The sequence below is a fragment of the Pleurodeles waltl genome, chromosome 1_1 (genome assembly GCF_031143425.1).
Source record: "Pleurodeles waltl isolate 20211129_DDA chromosome 1_1, aPleWal1.hap1.20221129, whole genome shotgun sequence".
In the NCBI taxonomy this organism is placed as follows: Eukaryota; Metazoa; Chordata; class Amphibia; order Caudata; family Salamandridae; genus Pleurodeles; species Pleurodeles waltl.
In genome coordinates, this window is record NC_090436.1 from 188278812 (window position 1) to 188301380 (window position 22569).

The 22569-nt window shown below is 44.1% G+C and overlaps 1 protein-coding gene across 2 annotated transcripts in view; it reads right to left on the reverse strand.

Moving 5' to 3' along the window:
* MTMR12 (myotubularin related protein 12) overlaps positions 1 to 22569 on the reverse strand; it is a 598822-nt gene that overhangs the window by 164268 nt on the left and 411985 nt on the right. For both annotated transcript variants that reach the window (XM_069220461.1, XM_069220466.1), the window contains exons 9-10: positions 20336 to 20442; positions 3844 to 3968 (exon numbers count right to left, since the gene is read on the reverse strand). In XM_069220461.1, coding sequence (XP_069076562.1) covers positions 3844 to 3968; positions 20336 to 20442 — 232 coding nt within the window. The remainder of the gene's footprint in view (positions 1 to 3843; positions 3969 to 20335; positions 20443 to 22569) is intronic.

The window sequence follows — 22569 nt, forward strand, 5'->3', positions numbered from 1 at the left end:
CTGCACCCAGATGCCACAGAGCTGGTAAAACTGTACTGCTGGTCTCGCTTGAGACCTTATACCCCTAGCATCCTACTACCTACAGGGGACCCCCGAGAACTGTTTGCTAGGACCCCTTTGCAGTACAAGTACTTTAGAATCTTTACAGAGTACAAGGGCATTTAGTAAAAGTTTTTCTTGCTGAGTCGACACAAATTGCAACAGCATTTATTTTCTTGAAAGTATCCCGATAATGAAACATAATATAAACAAAGTAACTATTTTTCTAAACATTGGTCTTGAGTTCCTTCTTGAGTGTGAGTCTCATTTATTGACTGCACGTTCAATAAATGCTTAGCACTAACCTCTGATAAGCCTAACTGCTCTACAGCACTGCCACAAAAGAGAACTTTTGAGATTGTCACATTTACCCCGTAAACCAATTAGGGTGTGCCTGCACTATCTGCATAGTGTTCCGCTACATTTGGTACTCTACATAGGTAGCCGGCTTCTTACAGAGTCTAAAAGAGAAAAGCAAAAAGAATGAAAAAGGCAACCTTGAATCTCTCCAGTAACATAGGTTTATAGGAGAAAGGGTAGGAATCTGTCCTAGCCCTGCTATGGTATGTGGAGGCTGAAATGAAGAAGTCAAAACACTTTAATGCCCTACAGTTGTGGCACTATATTAAGGTCAGGAGGGATAAAACATTTCTTACTTACCAGTAACTCCTTTTCTCCAGCATTATCTTTTATAGATTCACATGCTTGAATCATTCCCCGTTGTCAAAGTGGGAGTCCCACAGTATCATAGTAAGCAGTGTATATCAGTATAATAGGCTGTAGAGGGAATACAAAGTGCAGCTCAGTAGCCTATGTCATTTATAAAAAATAAAAAAATATATTTTTTTTTAAAAACAACAATCAGGCAATAGTACCCTTTAGAACACTCCGAACAGAGGCATCTTCCCTCAGATTTTCTACTGCACGTCATGAGACAGGAAGTCTTCATGAGCTCTGCTCAGTTTTCTTCGCAGTTTCTACTAGAATAGTTCCTTTTGTGTTCCAGTATGTCAGACGTGATGAAAAAAGGATTATTTTGGCCTTTTGGGACCTGTCGCAAGAAGAGGCTGCATTCAGAGGATCCACACACAGATTTATCCATTGCCTGGCCCACCAGGAAATAAACTTTTTGCTTTGGCTTCAAAAGCTAAAAACAAAGACTGTGGTCATATCTGAAGAGGAGGATAATGACACTTCTGTAATCTCTCAAGCAACATCTACCACCCAAGGTTCTTCAGGACTGCGGAAGCAGTAAAACACCAGAGGTAAGTAGCCAGGATTCCGCAGGTGCCCATGTGCAGAGTTGTTATCCCGGGTCACATGTCCATAGGATAACATGGCGAAGTTGCAGTTAAGAGTTCTCGTGCTGCAGGACCCTTCCCAGAGGAAACCTGTTGGGACAAGGGAGGTTCAAGGGTGCCCCTACCCATGAATACCCATAGAAGTAGAGTACCTACACCAGGGAGCCCTGGTGCATAGGGGTGAGGTCAAGTTGGAACCTACAATTGAAGTCAATGGGGACCTCGACTGTTGAGCTGCTGTCGTGACACGTGGACCAGGTCGGTGTATCCCAGGCATGGATCCCAGACGAAAAGGACATAAGGAAAGAGGGGACAGAGCCGAAACCACCTGGAGATGCCCAGCGGTGCAGAAGGGCAATGCCTACATGTCTTAAAGATGCTTCCCTGAGGGATGGTTGTCATGGAAGTGCAGCTGTGGTGTTCAGGCAATGCAGGAAGAGCTCAGGAGTCATCCAGGAACTGCTCCATGGCAGCTGTCGAATTCCAGGGAGGGTGGGGTCAGAGGGACTACCAACAAGCCTGGGCCAATGCAAAAAAGCGTTGCATGAGGAATTGCAGGATTTGGGGAACAGCAAAGTCTAGCGGCCTCAATCTTTCTAGATAAATCCATGCCAGCGCTTAGGAAGCAAGAGAGCAGGCAGGAATCGTTGGAGCCACCAGAAGGACCATCTGGCAGCAGGCACAGGGAGTCCCAGAGAGGCCTCAGAGGCACAATGAAGATGGTTGCCCACGTTGCAGGGGTTGCAGAGAGGATGTCGTTCTTGGAGCTGTGTGATGCTAGAGGCTTCTTGGAGCTAGGAGGTCTTCTGACTGAAGAGCCAACAAGCCTTGGCAACGACAGACTCTGTGCACAGGGGTTCCAGTCAGAGACATTAATTTGGTGGACTGACCAGTCAGATGCTCCCAGGGTCCTCTGCTCATCTTATTTCCAAGATGGCAGAATCAAGTGCCGCCTGGCAGAGATCTGGGCGCCTCCCTAGGGTAGGAGCTGGACAGGGGGATGGTCACTTACTGTCTTTTGTGTGGTTTCACGCCAGATCGGAGGCCGGGGGCTCTTGCACTGGAGTAAACCAGTTTATGCAAGAAGGGCACCAAATGTGCCCTTAAAAGCAGTCAGGTGCCGGTCAGAGAAAACCCCCGCCCTAGTCCAGAGACACCTATTTCGAAAGGAGAGGTGGTAACACCTCTCCCTTGCAGTAAAGTATTTGTTCTGCCTTCTCATGCCCGAGTTAAGCTCAGAAGCAGGAGTGCAGAACAGTGTCTGGGGTCAGCGGCAGCAATGGCGTGTACGCAGACCCTGCAAGGCTGCACAGGCTGACATGGGGCATCCTCTAAGGAATCCCCATAGTACATGAAATCATGCACCTAGCACTGGAATCGGTGTAGTTAAGTGATTCCAAAATGTTTGATACCAAACATGAATGGGTTCGGCGAAGCCATTATGTAGTTGGACATCTTGTGATGACCAGTGTCCACTCCATACCTTAAAATGGCTTCCCCACACTAACAAAGCCCAGAAAATGGAGTCTGGGGTTCCTAAGGGCATCTCTGCTCATGCAAGGGTGCCTCACACTTAAAACCATTCACCCTGCCCCTGGGCTCAAGGGCCTACCTTAGGGCTGACTTACAGGGTCAGAATGCAGTGACCATGATATAAGGTAAAGCTTATTTCTGGGGTGAAAGGTGCATCCACCATTTCACACGGTCTGCAATGGCAGACCTGTAGTCACTGTAGTCACAGTTTGCATGGGTGGCGTAATATATGCTGCAGCCCATGGGGAATCTCAGTGTACCAATGCCCTGGGTGCCTAAGTACCATATACTAGGGACTTACATGGATACACCAGTGTGCCAATTGAGGGGTGTTAATGGTGCTTACCAACTAAATTCAGGTGAGATAACACCGACACTGGGGTCCTGGTTAACAGGATCCCAGTGTACTACAGTCAAAAAACACAAACACCGGGCAACAAAAAAAGGGGGGGGTAGGGAGGTAACTATGTCAGAAAGATCCTACAATCAGAATGGTGGCAACTTAGATAATAAGGTCATTTTGGTTGGACAGTCTGTTGGTGAGCCTTGCAGTTAGTGTGACTACTTAGATGTTACTAGCAGTGTGCCACGCGGGTTTTATTGCTGGTGTAATGAGATCATCTTCTTACAAGCTTTTAACAGAGAGACCCATAGCTAAAAAATCCAACCAAAAGTAGTCATCTTAGAAATAATGTACCACCACAGACTTTTGGTAAACAGCTAAACATCGCTTGAATATTAAATCTTAACAGTTCAATTGCATCATGGGGTACAGCACAATGGCAAACGTAAACAATGTGCATCAGCCTAGAGGACAAAGTGACAAGCTGGAGAAGAACCGCATCCCCATGACTATAAAGTGAAGGCAAATAAAATATTATTTTTTCAATGCACCCATTTTTCATATTTCTCCATTTCTACAAAAGTACATACACAAACATAATTTAAAACAAAATAAATATTTGTTTACCAATATAAAATAGTTGTTTGAATCGATTGTAAGCAGCCTGAATTTCTGGAAGGGAAGGGAGATTGACCGATAGATCTTCATATATGGTTACTTCATAAGGAGGTCTGTGAATAATCTTTTCTATTCTGAATAGGACACAAGATAAAAAAAGTCAGTTTTTGAAAATACAGGACTGGTTCTATAAATGTTCATATCAAATAAAGCATGCTACCATGCAAGGACAACAATAATAATAAAGAGAAAGGTTAAACTGAAAACCCACACAAGCTAACTTGCAGATTTATAAAACTTAACTATCAATGATTAAGTTACTTAAAATAACAAAAATATGGTGTTCTACTTTTCAGAGAGTATTCTTAACTTACTGTGTGGTTGTCTGCTGTTGAAAGTGTTAAAGGATATAATGAGAAATAACAAGCAGAAAAAATATATAAAGACTTTAAAAAATAAATTAAACTCTCTGACACTTTTGCTGTTAGACCTTGCCTCCCTCTCCCGAGTGCTAAGCCTTTGTTTGGCTATTTGGGGGTATTTCGCAATTAGGCCTCCATAACTTTGTCCACATAAACTATCCAGGGCAAATGTGTGTCCTTTTTTCCCCAGTATCCAGGGGATTCTAAAGGTACTCAGGGTTTGTGGAGTCCCCTGGAAGGAACTGAGAAAATAGATAACATATAGCCAGATTTTGATTTTTGGGGGAGAAAAATGGGGGAAAAGTGCTCCAGATAAAAGTGTCTGCCTTTTTTTTCTAAAAATGGCATCCAGAAACAGTATACTGTACTAAAGTCATCATCGTCCCAGATTTCAGGAACATGCAGAGTTGAGTCAACAAAAACTAATTTTGTACCACAGTTCTGGCATTTTTCTATGAGGTAGCCTATTTTCCCTGTTTTTGGGCTCTGAACCTACTTCCAGTGTGAAACCCATGGGTGAGCCAGAAAAGCTATATATTTCTAAAAAGTAGACAAAAGTCTGCATACAGCAAGGGGTCACATGTGTAGATACTTCAAGATTTACCCAAGGAAAATAACTGTTGGCATAAAGAAATATTGAAAATAAGTAAGAAAAAGGGGCATTTGTGACAACATTTTCATCTGTTACTTTTTGTCACGCTGGTAGATATACGAAAGCTACAAACCTTTACTTCTGCTAGACTCTTCTGGTTGCAAGGATATATAGTGTTTGTAGGTTATCCAAGAGCCCAAGGTACCCAAAGCCAACAACTGAGCTGCACCGTACAATCGTTTTTCATAGAGTACCGAGTATAGACCAATTCATATAGTGAATCAGACAGTTAAAGACGGGTGTCAAGAAAACCTATGTATTTCTGAAATGACCACTGTAGAAAAGTCCCACTTTTTGGCATGTTTACCCCAAGTTTTTGACTGCTATCAGTGTGCTTAGACTCCTTCCCCCGGGATCCTGCTAATCGGGAACCCACTGATTGTGCTTTCTCTCTCTAAATTTGGTTGCCTAGGACTTTGTACACTCCACAATTGGCATACTGGAGCCACCTTATAAAGTCCCTAGTCTATGGTACTTAGGTACCCACGACATTGGGGCACCAGGGGTTCCCCATGGGCTGCAGCATGTGTTGCGCCACCCCTGAGAGCCCTTGCTAAATTTGTCAGCAGGCTTGCCATTGCAGCCTGCGTGAAAAGGTGCTCGCACCCTTTCACCACAGGTCACAGTCACCTCTATGGTAGGCCCTCCTAGCTCAGAGGGCAGGGTGTGTCCCTGTGTGTGAGGGCACCCCTGCATGAGCAGATGTGTCCCTGTGAACTTCAGTTCCATTGCACTGGACTTGATAAGTGCTGGGAAGCCATTTTACTCGTGTACTGGACACAGGTCACTCACTACCTGTATCCAGCTACATAATGGTAACCCCGAACCTGGGCATGTTTGGTATCAAACATGACAGAATCATACCCCAATACTGTTGCCAGTATTGGTTGCAGGATTTCTTTCACTGTGGGGGCTCCTTAGAGGACCGGACCCCACCAATATTGCTCCTACAAGTCTTCTAGGGTGTTCCAGGCATACGGTGCTGCTGCCACCCCTCCGATAGGTTTCTGCCCTACTGCTGCTTGACCAGCTCAAGCAGGGGAAGGCAAAAAAAAGGATTTTCTGTGGAAGAGGGAGGCAACATCCTCTCCCTTGGAAATAGGTGTGACGAGGCTTGGGAGGGGTAGCCTCCCTAAGCCACTGGTTTGCTTTGAAGGGCACATTTGGTGCCCTCCTTGCATCAACTGGTTTGCACCAGTCTAGGGACTCCCGGTTCTTGCTGTGGCGTGAAAATGGACAACGGAAAGGGGAGTGACCACTCCCCTGTCCATCACCACCCAATGGGTGGTGCCCAAAGCTCCTCCAGGTTGCTAATTGATTCTATCTTGAAACCAAGATGTGCAGAGGATCTGAGTGGCCAGGTAAGGCAGGTGACATCACAGACAGACACCTCCTGATAGGTGGTCACCTTCCTAGGTGACCAATCTTCATTTTAGGGCCATTTAGGGGCTCCCTTTCAGGTGAGTCTTCAGATTCGATGTGCAAGACTCCACCAGGACTCCTCTATCACTTACTTTGAGTTCTGACCACTGGAATCCCAAATAGACTCTTCAGGAACCGATAAGACTGCAACTTCGGTGTCAACTTCTCTTTGCAACATTGTTCCTCCGGCTCCTTCCAGCAACTGCAACATTTCCCCGGCGAGGCATCATCTGGAGTCAGCAAGACTCCAGCCTGCACCAATAAGCATGCATTAATCTCCATTGGGGTGTAGGAGTCACTTCCCTGCATCTGCAGGCACCTGCAGCACTGATGTCTGGCTGCTCTCCTCTGGAACTGCGTGGATCCTGCATCACAGGTGGTGGTCTGGAGTGGTCCCATTGGTCCTGTCTGCCATCTGTCCAACTTAGAAGACAGTGAGCCCTTGCCTCTACTTGAAGGATAGTACCCCTGTGCACAGCGACTCTTGCAGCTACCAAGGCTTGTTGTCTCCTCCTCGAAAGGATTTTCAGGCTCCAAGCAGCCTCGGCCCCAGCACTTCTGCCTGCCAAGCAAAGTCTCCTCTCTGCAGCTCCAGCAATGTAGGACTTTTCTTCAGGTGTGCTGACTGTGCCTCACTGCGACCTGCTGTGCCTGCTGCCAGTGGGTTGCCTGTGGGGCTGCAACTGTTTCTGTTGGCTCTCTCGACTGCTAAGGGTCACCCCGGAGCCCCTCCAAGGGTCGAGTCCCCTGGGCCTTGCTGGTCCTCTCCAGCCTTGCAACTCTTCTTTTGTTCCTCTTGCATTTGCCAAGGCTTGTTGGTTCTCCAACACCACTCAACAAGTGCAACTCGACAAACGATGTGGAACACCATCTGCATCGCTCCATGTCTCCTCTTCAGCTCCTGGGCTCCACAGCTGGTCTTCTCTCCCCGTTGACCTGGTTCTTCATCCACAGAAGGGTGAGTAGTAGCTCCTGCCCCCAACGGACATTCCATCGTGGACCGCACTCTTTCCCCTTCTTTTGCAGGTCCTCTTCTTTCAGAATCCGCTGCTGGTTTCTTCTAGACTGGTCAGGTTCTTGCACAATCCCTTTTCTAAGTCCTGTTAGTCCTTGGGAAGACCAGGTACTTACCTCTGCTCTCCTGGTTGCTGGGGGTCATTCAGGTACTCACCTCTGGGGATTCCTTAATCTTCCAGCTCCCCTCTAACAATTCCACATCCTTGGTTGGGGGACTGTATCTCACATTCCACTTTCTTAGTATATTGTTTAGCCCTCCCCTCGGACACATATTATTTTCACTAAGTATTGCCAGTGCTTGTTGTTTGTATGCTAATTGCTAAAGTATAATTAGTGTGTACTTACGTCCACGTGGGGGGACTGCCTATAAGTAACCTAGTGTTGTGTTAGACAAATAAAGGTACTTTATTATGGTACCATTGTGTGGTTCGTTCATATCTGATAAGTGCTGTGTGACTATAGTGGTAAGGCATAAGCTTTGCATGTCTCCTACATAAGTCCTGGATGCTCATCCACAGCTACCTCTGGAGAGGCCTGGCTTCCTAGACACTTCCTACATTTCACTAACAGGGGTTGTCTGGACCTGGTATAAGGTACCAACACCATAGGTGTCCACCGCACATCAGGCCAGTTTCCTATAAGCACAAGAAATGGAGTTAGGAGCAGGTTTTTTTTTTGCACATCTCTAAATTTGTGGGTACCCAAACCAGCAAATGATTTAGAGGGTATTTTCCAAAGTGTTTTCTTTCTTATACACTCACTTACATTTGAATGGCACAAAAGCAGTGAAATCCAATTAGTAATAATAAATGTTGTACTATTCTATGCTTCCACAAGTCTTCCGATAAAAATGGTACCTCACATGTGTGCGTAGGCCTAGTGGCAGCGTTAGTAAACAGCCCAAAACACAACAAGGATGCATCAAACCTTTCCACCGAAAACTGACTCTTTTTCTAATGTGAGTAGGTCTACATTTTGGATGCCAGCTCAGCCAACACCTAGGGAAACCTTGCCAACCTGTACATTTTTTAAAACTAGACACACCTTGGGGAATCAAGTCAGGGGGGGCTGACTTGTGTGGCTCAGACCACGTTTTTTTTTTTTTTTACCTAGAATCGCTTGCAACCCTTAGACTTTGAGTAAAAAAACAAAAAAAAAAACATTTCGGTGATGGAAAGTTCTGGAATCTGCTGGGAGCCACAAACTTCCTTCTGCCTGGCATCTCTGCAATAAAACTGGTACCTCATTTGAGTGGGTAGGCCTAGTGCCTGCATCAGGAATCAGCCCAAAATGCAACAGGGACAAACGCATTTTTCCAACGAAAACTGACTATTTCTGATGTGGGTAGTGTAGGAAGCTGGACTGGTGTATGGTGGACACCTATGGTGTTTGCACCTTATACCAGGTCAAGGCAACCCTGATTAGTTAGTTAGTGAAACACTATCTAGGAAGCCAGGGCTCTCTAGTGGTAGCTGTGGTGAGCAGCCAAGACCTATCTAGAAGAAGTGTAAAGCACTTGCAATGCCACAGCAGTCATACAGCACCGTATCTCACATGAAAGCAACCACACAGTGTTGCAAAAATGAAGGTGCTTTATTACAGGAACACTGAACTAGATTACTATAGGCAGACCCACCAACTGGAGGTAAGTATACACTATATATACATGGTGAGTACTAGGAATTGGCATAGAAAAACAACAAACCTTGGCAAATAATAGTAGAAAATTGCTAGGGACCTCTGGGAGGGGGGGTGGGGGGCAACCATATACTAAAATCGTGGAATGCAAATTTATGTCCCCCACCCAAGGATGTGGAGTAGCTAGAAGGAAGCTGGGAGAACTCGAGACTCCAAGAGGTGAGTATCTAGATGACCCCCAGAGACCAGGAGGGCAGAGGTAAGTTACCTGGTCTTTCCATAGACTAACAAGGGGAGTTGGAAAAGGAACTTTGCAAGAAAAGGATGCGTCGAGTGCAACCCAATGGTGGATTCCGGGTGAAGAGGACCTACAAAAGAAGGGGACCGAGTCGAGTCCACACAGAAATGTCCAGGTGGTGCAGGAGCCACTACCCACCCTTTTGTGGATGAAGAACAGGGTCGACGATGGAAGATGAAGACTACCTGTGGAGCCCAGGAGCTGCAGCAGAGTCCCTGAAGTCATGTAGAAGCTGTCCCACGCGGGTCGCAGTCGGGTCAGTGGTCAGGAGGACTACCAACAAGCCTTGGCAAGTGCAAATCCAGACAGAAAAGGATTTGCAGAGATGAAGAGGACCCGCAAGGTCCAGGAGATTCGACCCATGGAAGGAAGTCTGGGCTGACCCTCGTCTGTCAGGAGAGTCACAGGCAACCCACTGGCAGCAGGCACAGTAAGCTGCAGTGAGGCTCAATCAACACACATGGGGAGGAGTCCCACATCGCTGAAACAGCAGAGAGGAGACTGTCCTTGCAAGGATGAAGTGCTGAAGGCCGGGGCTACTTGGAGCCTGAAGTTCCCTCGGAGCAGGAACAAGCCTTGGTTGCTAAAAGAGTCGGGTTGCACAGGGATTCTGTCCTACAAGGAGAGGCAAGGGCTCACTATCTCCCAAGTTGGACAGAAGGAAGAGAGGACCAGTCAGAACCACCACCTGGACGTTGTTGCCTTAGGTGCCTGTGGATGTAGGGGAGTGACTCCTTCACTCCAAGGGAGCTTCCTTCTTTGGTCCAGCTGAAGTCTTGCCGATCTCAGAGGAGGAACAGCCATGGAAATGTTGCAATTGCTGGAAGGAGCCGGAGAAACATTGCTGCAAGGTGAGGTTGTTTCGAGAGTTGCAGGCTTGTTTGGTTCCTGAGACGTCCAGTCACGGTTCCGGTGGCCAGGAGCAAAAGAGGGCGATGCAGAGGAGTCCTGGTGGAGTCTTGCATGCAGAATCTGGGGATCCACTCGCAAGGGAGTCCCTAATAGCCCTAACATGGGGCTTGGTCACTCTGCAGTGTGACCACCTATCAGAGGGGGTTTTTGACGTCAGTAACCTGTCCTGACCTACCAGATGCTACGAGGGGCCTCTGCACATCTTGTTTCCAAGATGGCAGAATTAGGTGGCCACCTGAAGGAGTTATGGGCATCACCCCTGGGGTGGTGATGGACAGGGGAGTGGTCATTACCCTTTCCTTTGTGTGGTTTCGTGTCAGAGCAGGGACTGGGTGTCCCTGGACTGCTGTAAACCGGAATATGCAAAGAGGGCACCAAATGTGCCCTTCAAAGCAGTCTGGTGGCACAGGGAGGCTACCCCTCCCCAGCCCGGTAACACTTATTTCCAAGGGAGAGGGTGTTGCATAGCCCTCTCCCACAGAAAATCCTTTGTTCTACCTTCCCCTGCTTGAGCTGTTCAAGCAGAAGGAGGGCAGAACCCTGTCTGAGGGACTGCAGCAGCGTGGACTGCTCGCAAACTCTGAAAGAATGGTTGTAGCAACACTGGGGACGGTCCTCTAAGGAGCTCCCAGAGTGCAAGGTATCATGCCACCAATAATGGCATTAGTATTGGGGTATGATTCCAACATGTTTGATACCAAACTTGCCTAGGTTCAGAATTACCATTATGTAGATGGACCACAGATAGTGACCGGTGACCAGTATATGGGTAAAATGGCTTCCCCACACTTACGAAGTCCAGTGCATTGAAACTGGAGTTCGTAGGGGCACCCTGCCCTTTAGGCTGAAAGGGCCTACCATAAGGGTGACTTACAGTGACCTAGTGCAGTGACCAACGGTAAAAGGGTGCATGCACTTTTTCAGGCAGGCTGCAAATGGTGGGCTTGCAGACATCATTTGCATGGGCTCCCACAGGTGGCATAATAAAGTCTGCAGCCCATAGGGCACCCCTGATGTACCAATGCCCTGGGTACCCAAGTACCATATACTAGGGACTTAAAGGGTACACCAGTATGCCAACTGTGGGGTGTAAAACAACCAAATGTATGGGACAGAGCACAATCACTGGGGTCTTGGTTAGCAGTATCCCAGTGAAAACAGTCTAAGCACTTTGATAACAGGCAAAAAGTGGGGTTAAATATGTAGTTAGCTCTAGATTTTGGACTGTAGCTCAGCCAGTACCCTAGGGAAACTTAACCAACCAGTAGATTTAAAAAAAAGACACCTAGGGAAATTCTGAATGGCACGACTTGTGTGGATCCAATTAAGTTGTTTTACCCACAATGCCCTGCAAACCTCAAACTTGTCCTGAAATCACGCAACTTCTTTACATTTCTAATATGGACACCTCCAGAATCCACAGAATTTCTACCACCTAGCATTGCTCCACCTGTGCCGATAAAAACGTTGCCCCACTTGTGAAGCTGAGCCTAGTGCCCACAACAGAAACTAATCAAACCAAAGACAGTGGGAGCCCTGCTTGGAGATCACCTTCCTGTGGCGATCCCCAAGCAGGGACCCACTAGAGAAAGGTACCCTTGTAAAGAAGAGATTCACTTCTTTCCAATGATACCTACCCCATCTGAATTGGTGCACACAAATGTAGTGAAAGTGAAATGAGCCATTGAAATGACATCAGCGCGCCAATCGTCAATTCAAAGAAAAAAATGAAATAGTCTCGGGAGCTGGGTAAGCTCTTTCCCAGCTCCCAAGGCTATTTTCAGTTGGAAGTTTTGTTGATTTCAATGTTTTCAGCTCAGAGACGATTTTGTGTTTTGCCACTGAAGATCCACTCAGCACTGAAGCGGCAGATGGGGGCGGTTAGCTTGGTACAGAGGGAGTGGAGACCTCAGAGATCATTGAGTCAATGTTTCCAGCTTTGGATGGTGTTTCAGGATCGAGTTGGAGGGTGGGGTGTCCGAACCAGAGTCTTGGTGCCGACCATGGCCTACAGACAGTGGTGGACCAAAGGCCTCTTCATTTGGAGGTTTTAGTCTTTTGGGATGGTCGATTCAAGGCTATGGGGCAGAGGGTACCGTACTCCAAGAGCACAACTCCAGCATTAAGTTCGTTATTTCAAGCTCAAACTTCGATTTCCGAGCTGGCATTAACCACAAATGGCTCCGTTTCAGCAACCGTAGCCTCCGGATACGGTGACCGAAGAGGTCGGGAGTGTCACTGGCAGACTTCCGCTACATTTTGAGCCGGGTGCTCGACGATCTTGTAGCGTCTTCTTTGAGTGGAACACTCGACAGGCCTCACAATCTTCCTCCCTGTGATCTGGCAAGAGAGACAGGTTACAGACCTGGGTGGGAGTTGGTCTGTGAATATTTTATGTGACAATGTGGGCAGAAACAGAATGGCGTCTGTTCCCTCACCAAGAGGGCACTTTATAGAGACTTCAATGGAGACTGATTGTGAAGACCGAGAAGGGCGAGGCTTTTGGAGGGTGTGATAGAAAACAATCTAACAATTGAGTCAGGGTCCATGTGCAGCAACACTGAGAAGGAAGTATCACTACCTTGTGACCCGAAAGACTTTCTTCCAAGAAAAACAAACTCCACACATCCAGATACAGCACAAGATGGCAGGAGTATGCAGAACATGCATCTCTACAGCCACACATGCTACAAACATATACACACACACACAAACACGTATACATATGTGTTTATATGAATGTTTTAAACTAGAGTGCAGTTTAGTATTGTACCAATTACTGAGGGCCTTAATTTGACTGAAGGTCCTAAAAGCGGACTGCTATACCCGTGGGGAGCACGCCACCATCATACCAGTGCCCTACCCCTGCCCTCCTGAGTGTATTACAATGTTCTTGCCGGGCTGACCAGCGGAAACATTGTAATACGCATTCCTAATGGGGCTGACCAGTGGGAATAGCGCTAGGATATTGACCTCTTCTTCTTTAAGGGAGCCTAGGCCATTCTCCTAGCACTCCAGCACCTTTGGAATGCGCACAATCTTCTGATAGTGCTGGGCAGGGGGGCCCCTGCAGGGGCCCCACTATGTCCCCCGGCACTGGCTTTCCGCCCCGTTTTTCATGGCCGTGTCCCCATAATGAAAAGGCTGGTGGAAAGTGGAGTTGTAATTAGCCAAGCGGCGCAGAGTTCAGCACTGCCCAGGACGAGTACAACCTGAACCACTGTCACCACATCGGAATGATGTATCTGGCGGGGACAGCGGTCTTTAGGCGTGACCCATTGCCAGGGTTGTAATGTGTTGGTTGGACTGGATGGAGTGCGGCTGTCCAACCACCACCATGAGTGTGGCGGTACTCGGACTGCCACACTCTTATTGTGGAACATAGTCTCACCACTGTTTCTCCCCAAATCAAACCCTGTAATACAGTGTCAACTGAACCTCACGTTTAATATGTCCTTGTTGCAATACAAACGTTCTATGTAAAGTTGCTTATGTATCATGGAGCAAGGTACATGCTTTACAATGTGCCTTGTCCACACCCACCAAAAAGAGAAGAGGGCCATAAGTAATACATTTATGAGGCTTATAGAACTCAAGCACCTACGGTGATGACATGTAATGTAATTAGAGAACACAGAGTGTAGGTAAAGTTCCTAGTTTGCACTTGATGGTCATATGAGGAAAACAGAGGGCTCAACTCTACTTTGAACTATGTTTTTATACCCAAAAATAGATTTCAAGAGCAACACTGTGGGTCCAAGGATCTGTAAGTGCCTAAAAAACCTCACTAACAGGAGACTACAAGAAACACTACCCCTTATCTCAAAGTTCTTTGTTTAATGCAATCAAAAAGGAATTTTAGCAGGCAAAGCCTAGATTATCTGCAAGAGGGGATGTGGGACAGAGCAAGATGTTTAAAAACAAGAGGACACTATGGAATTTAAATCACAAGGATTTCAGCCCAACCCTACTTTTTGCAACTTTCTCACCCCAGTCCATGATTACTGAGACGTACCAGGCACTGTCCAAGGCAACCCCTGCTTTCCAAAAGCATGCATTTTCCCTTTTTAAAACTTGGCCTTGAACATGCTAGTGATTACCTAGGGAGGGTCTTGCAATTTGTCTGATGGACAATTCCTTGCCAGCAATCAATTTGATTCTACAGCTCTAAATGAGCTCATTTGTCAGCATTGTTTGTTTAGGCCACTGGCTAGTAGTAGCCAATGATGGTTTTGTATCCATATGATCTGCACTGAAGTTAACAAAGAGCTGCTTCAAACACCAAAAAAAGACTGTTAGAGTCAAACCGATCTTGATAGCCCTCCTAATATCAAGAATGAGAACTGTATCTCCTTTTATAGTAAACTAGTGTACTTAGCAGCAGAAGGGCCATTTACTGTATGCTTGGCAACAAGGTCCATTGGAGGACAACTGTACCAGGAATTAGAACACAGTAAATGTTCTAGCTTACCCAAACATTTAAGGGAGGCTCTGCCCAAGGGGTAGAATCATGACAGCACAGAAATGTAAAAATATTTTAGAATATGACTCAAAGGCGGAGCAGCATCTATGCCACAGGAAGGATCCTAGGCAGAAAGAAAATAATTTACTGAATACCAAGAACCTTTTAAGCTTTCTAAACATATCAAACATATCGCCCCTTACCCCCCTAGATTCAATACAAACCTATGTCGAGGCCAACATTGCTTTAATGAGGCAATCACCAAAGGAAAAAATAACTTGAAGGAAATCCATGAACATTAGGGTAACATATGAGAATGCTTGCTAGCTTTGAGACCTTGATTACAAGTAAGTTTGAATACCATGCAGACATTCTTGGTTTGCGGAATTACTGGACTGCATCTCAGCAGGTATTTCCACCTTTTACGAGTTAAGACTTCTTGGAATGGGCAATAACTATAAAGACACAGAATTACAATGCAGATTATGGCATGGTATTTCCTATTTTGAGAGGTTCTATGCGCACATTTACTGTACACATTTACCACCTTCTTCCAGCACATGGCAAATCTTTGCAATAGGAGTCTGAGGGTGAGGGAGGAGAGTGGAGAGGGTAAGGCAGGAGAGTGGAGCAGCTAAGGGAGGAAAAGAGAAATAGTCACGGCATGTGAGATTATTGTGTGCTCTCTCCTTGCCAGAGAAAAAGGTTGGCAGTGGCTGGGTCACTGATCTTGGCTGCAGTTGCAGCCTAAACCTCTATAGCAATTTTATTTGAAGGTTTTTCTGACTAGTGAAATCAGGTCTAGTGTTCCCAAAACCAGGAAGTCTGGGTTTAAAAACACCAGACCATTTGCGATTGTGCTCATGAAAACAACGGACCAAGTGTAATCGGGTGCAGTGGAATTACACCCGGGAATTCCACTCTTACGACCTGTAATCAGGTGCTGAGTGGATCATTGGCAGTATAAGCCACATTGCTTTCAGTAAGCCCTGAAGGTGGAAATTAAACATTATTCTGAGTAGTGTAAAATTTGTGTGCTAATAAACATCTTTATTGCTCAGACCTCTCCCTCTTACTTTATATTGACAGGTGCAACTTCTGTAGGTATGGGACAGAAGGTTTGGCCAATCGCAAGGGAGATAGGATTAGAGCAGCATATACTTCATGTACCAGCCTGCGCATGAGAGGGAACAATGACTACCTGTGCACATATTGCAGAACACTCACAACCAAGAAGCTCTGCCAACTTACCTTTGTCTATGTTACTAGGACTGAGGTTAACACAAACAAAAGGACAGTGGAAGGTGGGGGAGTTATTGTCCATGTACGAAAGATCCTGAAGTAGTAAAACGGATGCTGGCAACCTTGCTGAAGCTCATAATCTCTGCCAGGGCTGGCTAAACTGGCGTTGGGTCCCAAGATCTCTCATTGGAACAGTCAGACTGTCAAGAAACCCCTTGCTGACGTTATCTGCTGGAAAAAGATCAGCCCCAGAAATGTGATATGGCTGAGTGGACACCAACCTGGACTCTGCCCATTGTCAGATCTAATGAGTAACTAGGACTAGGGCACTTAAACTCCTGCATCCCATGTTGAATGAGAGAGCACTGTGCTGCCTGTCCCACCAGAATTCTACACAATATCAGGTACAAAGAAGACTAATGTTGCAAGACCTGAAGATAGTTCCCTCCAATTGGAAGATGCAACATCTTAATTTGGTCCAAACCCTTTAGGTAATCCTGTTGCCATCTCCCCAGTTCCTCCTCCATTTATTGTTGGATTTAGCAGTAATGGCCAGAAGGCAAGGAGGTGCAGAGGGACAAGTTTGCGGAGGTTAGCCAAGCTGAACCATCATTGCAACTTTCAAGCTAAGAGAGACATCATTTAGATAATATGTTTTCTAAATCATCTGTCAATCAAGGGACGTGTGATCAGAGTATTCCAATCTCAATAACTCAAAGTGATGCCAAATCTCATTAAACTCTGGTATAAAGCTAAGTAAACATTGAAGGCACCCTGTTGCCCTGCTCATTAAGCTACAAAGAAGCTGGGGAAAGCACCAAAGACAGAAGAGTTCCTTACAGGAGCTAGAGCCTTTGCAGGAGGCAGACCCTGCACTTCTTACTGCTGGAAACTGCCACACTCATCTACTGAAAAGGAGTCCCTTCTGGGACTACTACTGATTGATCAATCAACCAAATTAATTGCGTATCAAGGCTGATTCCCCAGGGCCAGCACATTGGCCAAATCAGATCTTTAAAAAGCACCGACTCCGCTGAGGTTTGGCATGGCCAAAAGATGGAAGGGTTTTAGGAAACATGCAGCCAGGAGAGGGATCTGGAACAGGGACAAGATGTTGAGATGCAATGAGTAGCAGCAGTTTTTTCAACACTACGTAACAATGGCATCCCATTTCTCATATATCCATAAACCGAGTACTCAAACAAAAGTCATATGCTTTATACTGTGGTAATTAGAATGAGTTTAACTTACTCTAATTGGAGTATTCCCTGGCACACAATACAATGTTTTTTCTTATGGGGAGGGTCTTGAATTATCTAAGTGATTATCTTTGTCTCATAATTGTCTTTCAGTGGATTCCCCCACCCATAACCTGACCTTGGAGCTCACCAAGTCTGATGTGTTGTGGCACACATATTTCCTAAAGTTTTATTCATTGTGCAGGAATGGAAGTCACATTTCACAGTTGAGATTAGGATTTACAAGTGTCACTATTATTTAGTTCTACCATTAGATCAAGCCCTTTGGGATGCAGACTTTCTATGAAAAACCTTTTCTTGAGAAATAATGAGAAACTGCTGGGGAAACACCATGCTCTACCAGAGTCTTGTTCTACTGCTACAAACGTAGACCTTTCCTCTTCCAAATATCACTCAGCGGCCAGGATTTTATCGACACTTCCCACTCATTGACACTATGCCGGAACCAGAAAATGTGCCTACAAACATGCTGATATGGACTGTATCTCACAATCAAGTACAAAGTGCTGAAATGGCAGGACAGGGCAACCTATTATAGCAGTACTGTCAGAGATGGCTCCTACCTCTGAAAGGCTTCCAAATGCCCTCTGCTCTGCTAGGAACTGTAGCCTCAGAAGAGGCAGGCAGCCAGTAAGCATGGAGCAAATGTGTGTCCTCCGTAATTGGTTCCCCACACGTCCTCACCACATAAAGTCATGCGATCTGTCAAAGACGGGGACATGACCAAAAGTGAGAGAGCCGGGCACATGTCACCACAACTACTCATGTTCTGACTGCATTCCTGTCTGCCCCACAGTGAGACACCAGCTCATTGTAGTATGATCCAATGCCTGCTAATAAATTGGAGGGTGGCTCATCCAGTGTTATAAGTATAGATATACTTTAAATGTATTACATGCAGAGGTCACTCTATGCAAACCAGGAGTTCCAGAAACACACAAATAAACAACTTGAGAGCGAATAGGAATGCCCTGCATTGGTAAAGCACACCAAGGACTGTGAACCTATGAACCTTCTACTCCAACCTACAGGCAGAGCATGCAATTACCCAGTATGCAAACAGAGGACAGAATCTCCCCCAGAGAACAATGCGGGAATGATCTATCTGCAAAATGAATTTACCCCCACCCCTGCTAAAAGCCCTATTTTGTCATGAGGTGGGACAGGACGGCTGGAAGTTGCACATTACATAAGTACACATATTACCGGTTAAAGAGTCATAGGAACCAAGAAAAATCTAATTTCACAATTCTGCATCCTAAGAGGAAAAGCTTGCCCTCTCCTTCACACACTTTGTGCCTCCAGAGTAATCAATGAACCTACTATGCATGCTCTAAATGATCATGATAGGATGGAATATTGAAACGGAATTTATAAACCTATTTGGAACTAGTAAAGAAAGTATATCCAAGTGTATGCCTATGAATATATATATTTTTCCATTTAGGATGGATATGAGCACTTCAATTACTGTAAAATGCAAAGAGATTGACTGGATGCATCCCCCTGCCTCTCTGATTGTCCGGAACATAGCAAAGTCACTGAAGCAAACCCACGGTATGATTTGAGTGCCTGCAGTTTCTGTCTGTCTATTTTCCACATATGACAGATAAATGAGAGGTAATTTCAGCCCATGGACGCAGGTGGGACCCACGGCACTAATTTTGTGTACTGGAGCTCATTTTTTATCATCAGACTTGTCCAGAAAGAGAAAAGGCAGAAATAATTAAAGGAAAACAGTGACAAAGGGAGAAAGAAAGGATGACAAGAACTTCCGCGAGTGATATAAATAGCCAGGGAGTGTTGCAGGAAGGATTATAGAGGCATGGGGTGGAATCAAAAATATACACCCTTGGTATTGGGCAACCCAGACATTCAGCGACACCGGCAATGGGCTTCTGAGAGAAACTTTGGGCTTCTGCACTTATTATTTTATAAATTAAGCAGTGAGCTGAGATACCATTTGGAGTTTGACTCTTGAGAAGTTGAGGAGTTGCAGCTTTTACTCTCCAACTCAGCGAGTCCCTTGTGATTTAGCTCTGCTTTCTTAAATTATTCAGCTCTTCATCTGACCACTCAGAAGTTGCGTGTCTATAACTCATCCCTCTCTTAGTCAAGAGGTTTCTTCCCCCACCCTGCTTTCACAAAGCTCTGATAAAAAAATACAAAAAAACAATATGAGTGACCCATTGCCGGTGGTTTATTGATGTTACTACTTTGTTCGCCATATCCAATTTAGAGTAGAAAAAAGATTTAAGGTACAAACAAGCAAATAAATGCCATCCCCTGAAATGGTTGAAATGGTCAGAAACAAAATGTGAAAATGTGTTTGATCAGATTATGATAAAATCCATATGTTTGCAGAGGACATGATAATCCAAAAAGGTCTTTGAGTGTAACTGTCAGGTATCCACCTCTACAGCACTTAATGTATCCACTTCAAAGCTAATCATAATCTGGTGTTGGGTTCTCTATCCTCTTTTCTGGCTTAAATATGCCACTAATAAGATGAAGCATATTATTTCCTAAAAAGTCTGCATGTCACATATTTATAACCTCATTAAATTCGCATACAATAAATAAATTACAAGCGTGGATAAAGCTTTCGCATTTTCATTTTTGCCCATCATTGCCTACAGATGTCTTTTTAAATCACCTTGACTCCCAGGGGTATAGATTAAGTCCTAGAGATAATTAATTGATATTTGTTTTAAATAGAGTAGAATAAATGCTCCTACGATTAATCTTATATATAATTTTAAAATGTTTAATTAAGGTCATACAGTACATATTTAACTACTTGTTTATGTTTTGTTAAGTTACACTGGCCACAGTTCAATTTTTTTAAATTTATTTATTTTTTTAGTTTTTTTCAGTTTCATATTGTATGAACTTAGACCAAAGGCATATGAGGGCCTTACATTAACACCAGATTACATAACACAAGGTCAGTTTAAACATTTTTTGAAATACTAAGTATTTGATATCCCTTCATTTTAATATTATGCATTCTAAAAACATTCCCATAATGATATCTTCTGTACCATTATCTGAATATTTCATAGCTTTTAAAAAGATGGAAAGATTACATTAATATGATAACGAAAATAAGTGTGCCTGATGCTTTTAGTTAATATACTATTTGACAAATATTCAACTTTTAAGTCAGTTACTGACCCATCCAGGAATTCTTTCTGCTGCTGCAAAATACCTTCGTCTTGTTCTTTGGGAAGCGGAGACATTTTCATGAGGGCACATCCATTTGGACAAGACCAACACCAGAGCTACAAAATGAAAAACACGTTTTTCATACTTATAATTCAAACTGAAAAATTCAGAAAGCATGGGAATTGAAAACCTTTCATTACCTTTCACAAGTGACAAAATCGAACGGCACGCAACAAGATAATGTGTAAATGTTGCTCAAACATTCAGTTCCCAGACTAGAGATTTCACTCCTTCAACTTCCTTTTCTTAAATTTTCCATCTCCAAAGGAAAAATATATTTTTTAGAAGCTGTGACAGCACAGGAACTTAAACTTTCTTTTGCTAGATCTAATAAAACTGTATAATGGACATCCAAAACTGAAAATCCTAAATAAGAAACAGCTGTATTCACCGGAACCTATTTTAAACGTTCTTTCAGCTCAACTATTATCTTCCTATTGCTTACGTGCCTAACAACACAGTCGGATGCAAAGCACATCCTTTCTTTCTCTTCTAGATTCATTATCAGGAATTCCTATTTGTCATATAAAATGCCGGCATATTTTTTGCAATATTATCAGTGTTCTGCATTATTAAAAATCCACTTGCCAAGGGTGAAAGTCTTGGCAGAAACGTTGATATGTGGTATTACCTAGTTATGACAACAGCCCAGACAGAGAAGCTGCACAGAATAAAAACAGACAGTCCTTAAAAGTATTCTGATCTCACCCTTCAGTAATATCAGCCAAGCACAATATTTACTCTAAAGAAGGTGCTGATGATTCAAAGACTGGTAGCTCAAATAAGCAATACTATTGGATGAATGCTAAAAGGTCCAATTAATGTTCACGATAAAGGAAAAAAATTATAGATACCTACCACAGCAAAAAAAACAACATAACATTATAAAGTGAAGCTTAAGATAAATAGGTTTAAATACTTCAATGAAATTATTAACACAAATGACTTTGGGATATGACATTAAATGTTAATTCTTGAAACACGTTTACTTTTATTGTCTTTATTTATTGAAGGTTTTGCATATTTCAGATTTGATCCCTTGGGATGTCAAGAGTGCTTTACATAGAATAGAGCATACAGACCAAAGTGGGTTAGATACATAACAATGTATAATATAGAACCCTATATGTAATACAGTAGCCGGATTAAGCACATGAATAATATCCTGTTGTAGTACAATGTATTAATAACAAACAAAAAAGAGATGGAGGAATTCTATATAGTACAGTATAGGTAAATCAGATGGGAGGTGTACAACTATCTAAAAGTTGCAAAGGAATTCTCCTGAAAGTGACTCACACTAGGGCCATTATGGGACCATGAGACTGGAAGGTCTTCATTAATAATCACAACCTGTACATTATATGGCCAGTGATACATGGAAAATGTATCCCAGAGGTTGTTGCAATGTAGGATATGTTGTTTTCCTCTCAAGACTAACTTGAGTGTTAAAAAGTATTATAATAAATGATTTCCATCTACAAAAATGTTTTTGGCCAGCCAACAAAACCACTTTAGAAGTCAGAAACATTCTATCAACTCCTACAATGTGACTGCAACTACATATGGATTTGGAAGTGGCCAAGGACTTCTTTCCGAATTGGGATGCACATTTCAAGGGTAGTAGGCAGTGGCTAAGGGGACCGCTGCCTATTATCACTAAAATTTAAAAATAAATAAAAATAAAGCCTTCATCTGTGTGAGTGCGGTCAAAGAGAGTAAGTCTCAATTTGAACTATCCTAATTAGTAACAGTTAGGTAGTCTGGAATGTGGACCTACTCAGATTCCTTATCTTGCGATCGAAAACCAATTAGTTCATAAATTAGTTTGCAAAATAAGCTTCTGTTCCCAAACGCTAGTTGCAAATTGCAATCACTTTTTGCACCCAGAGCAATAGCACGTCTTGCTCTTAATCCCAACATGTAACTATGAAGTAAACCTAGGACTCAAGTTTTAAAGTTGGAAGTCTCAGTAGAAAGTCTTGAATTTTAACATCACTCATATGCCCTCATAACACGTCCCATTAAACTAGGTTCAGCCGGTAAAGGTACATACCAGTCAAAAAAACTTGGGTTACAAATTTTGTTGGAAAACTGAGGTGAAACCCACCTATTTCACTAAGGAAAAACCTGCTGAAATGTACTAAGGAAAATTAAATAATCAAAAAAAAAAGTGTAGCAGG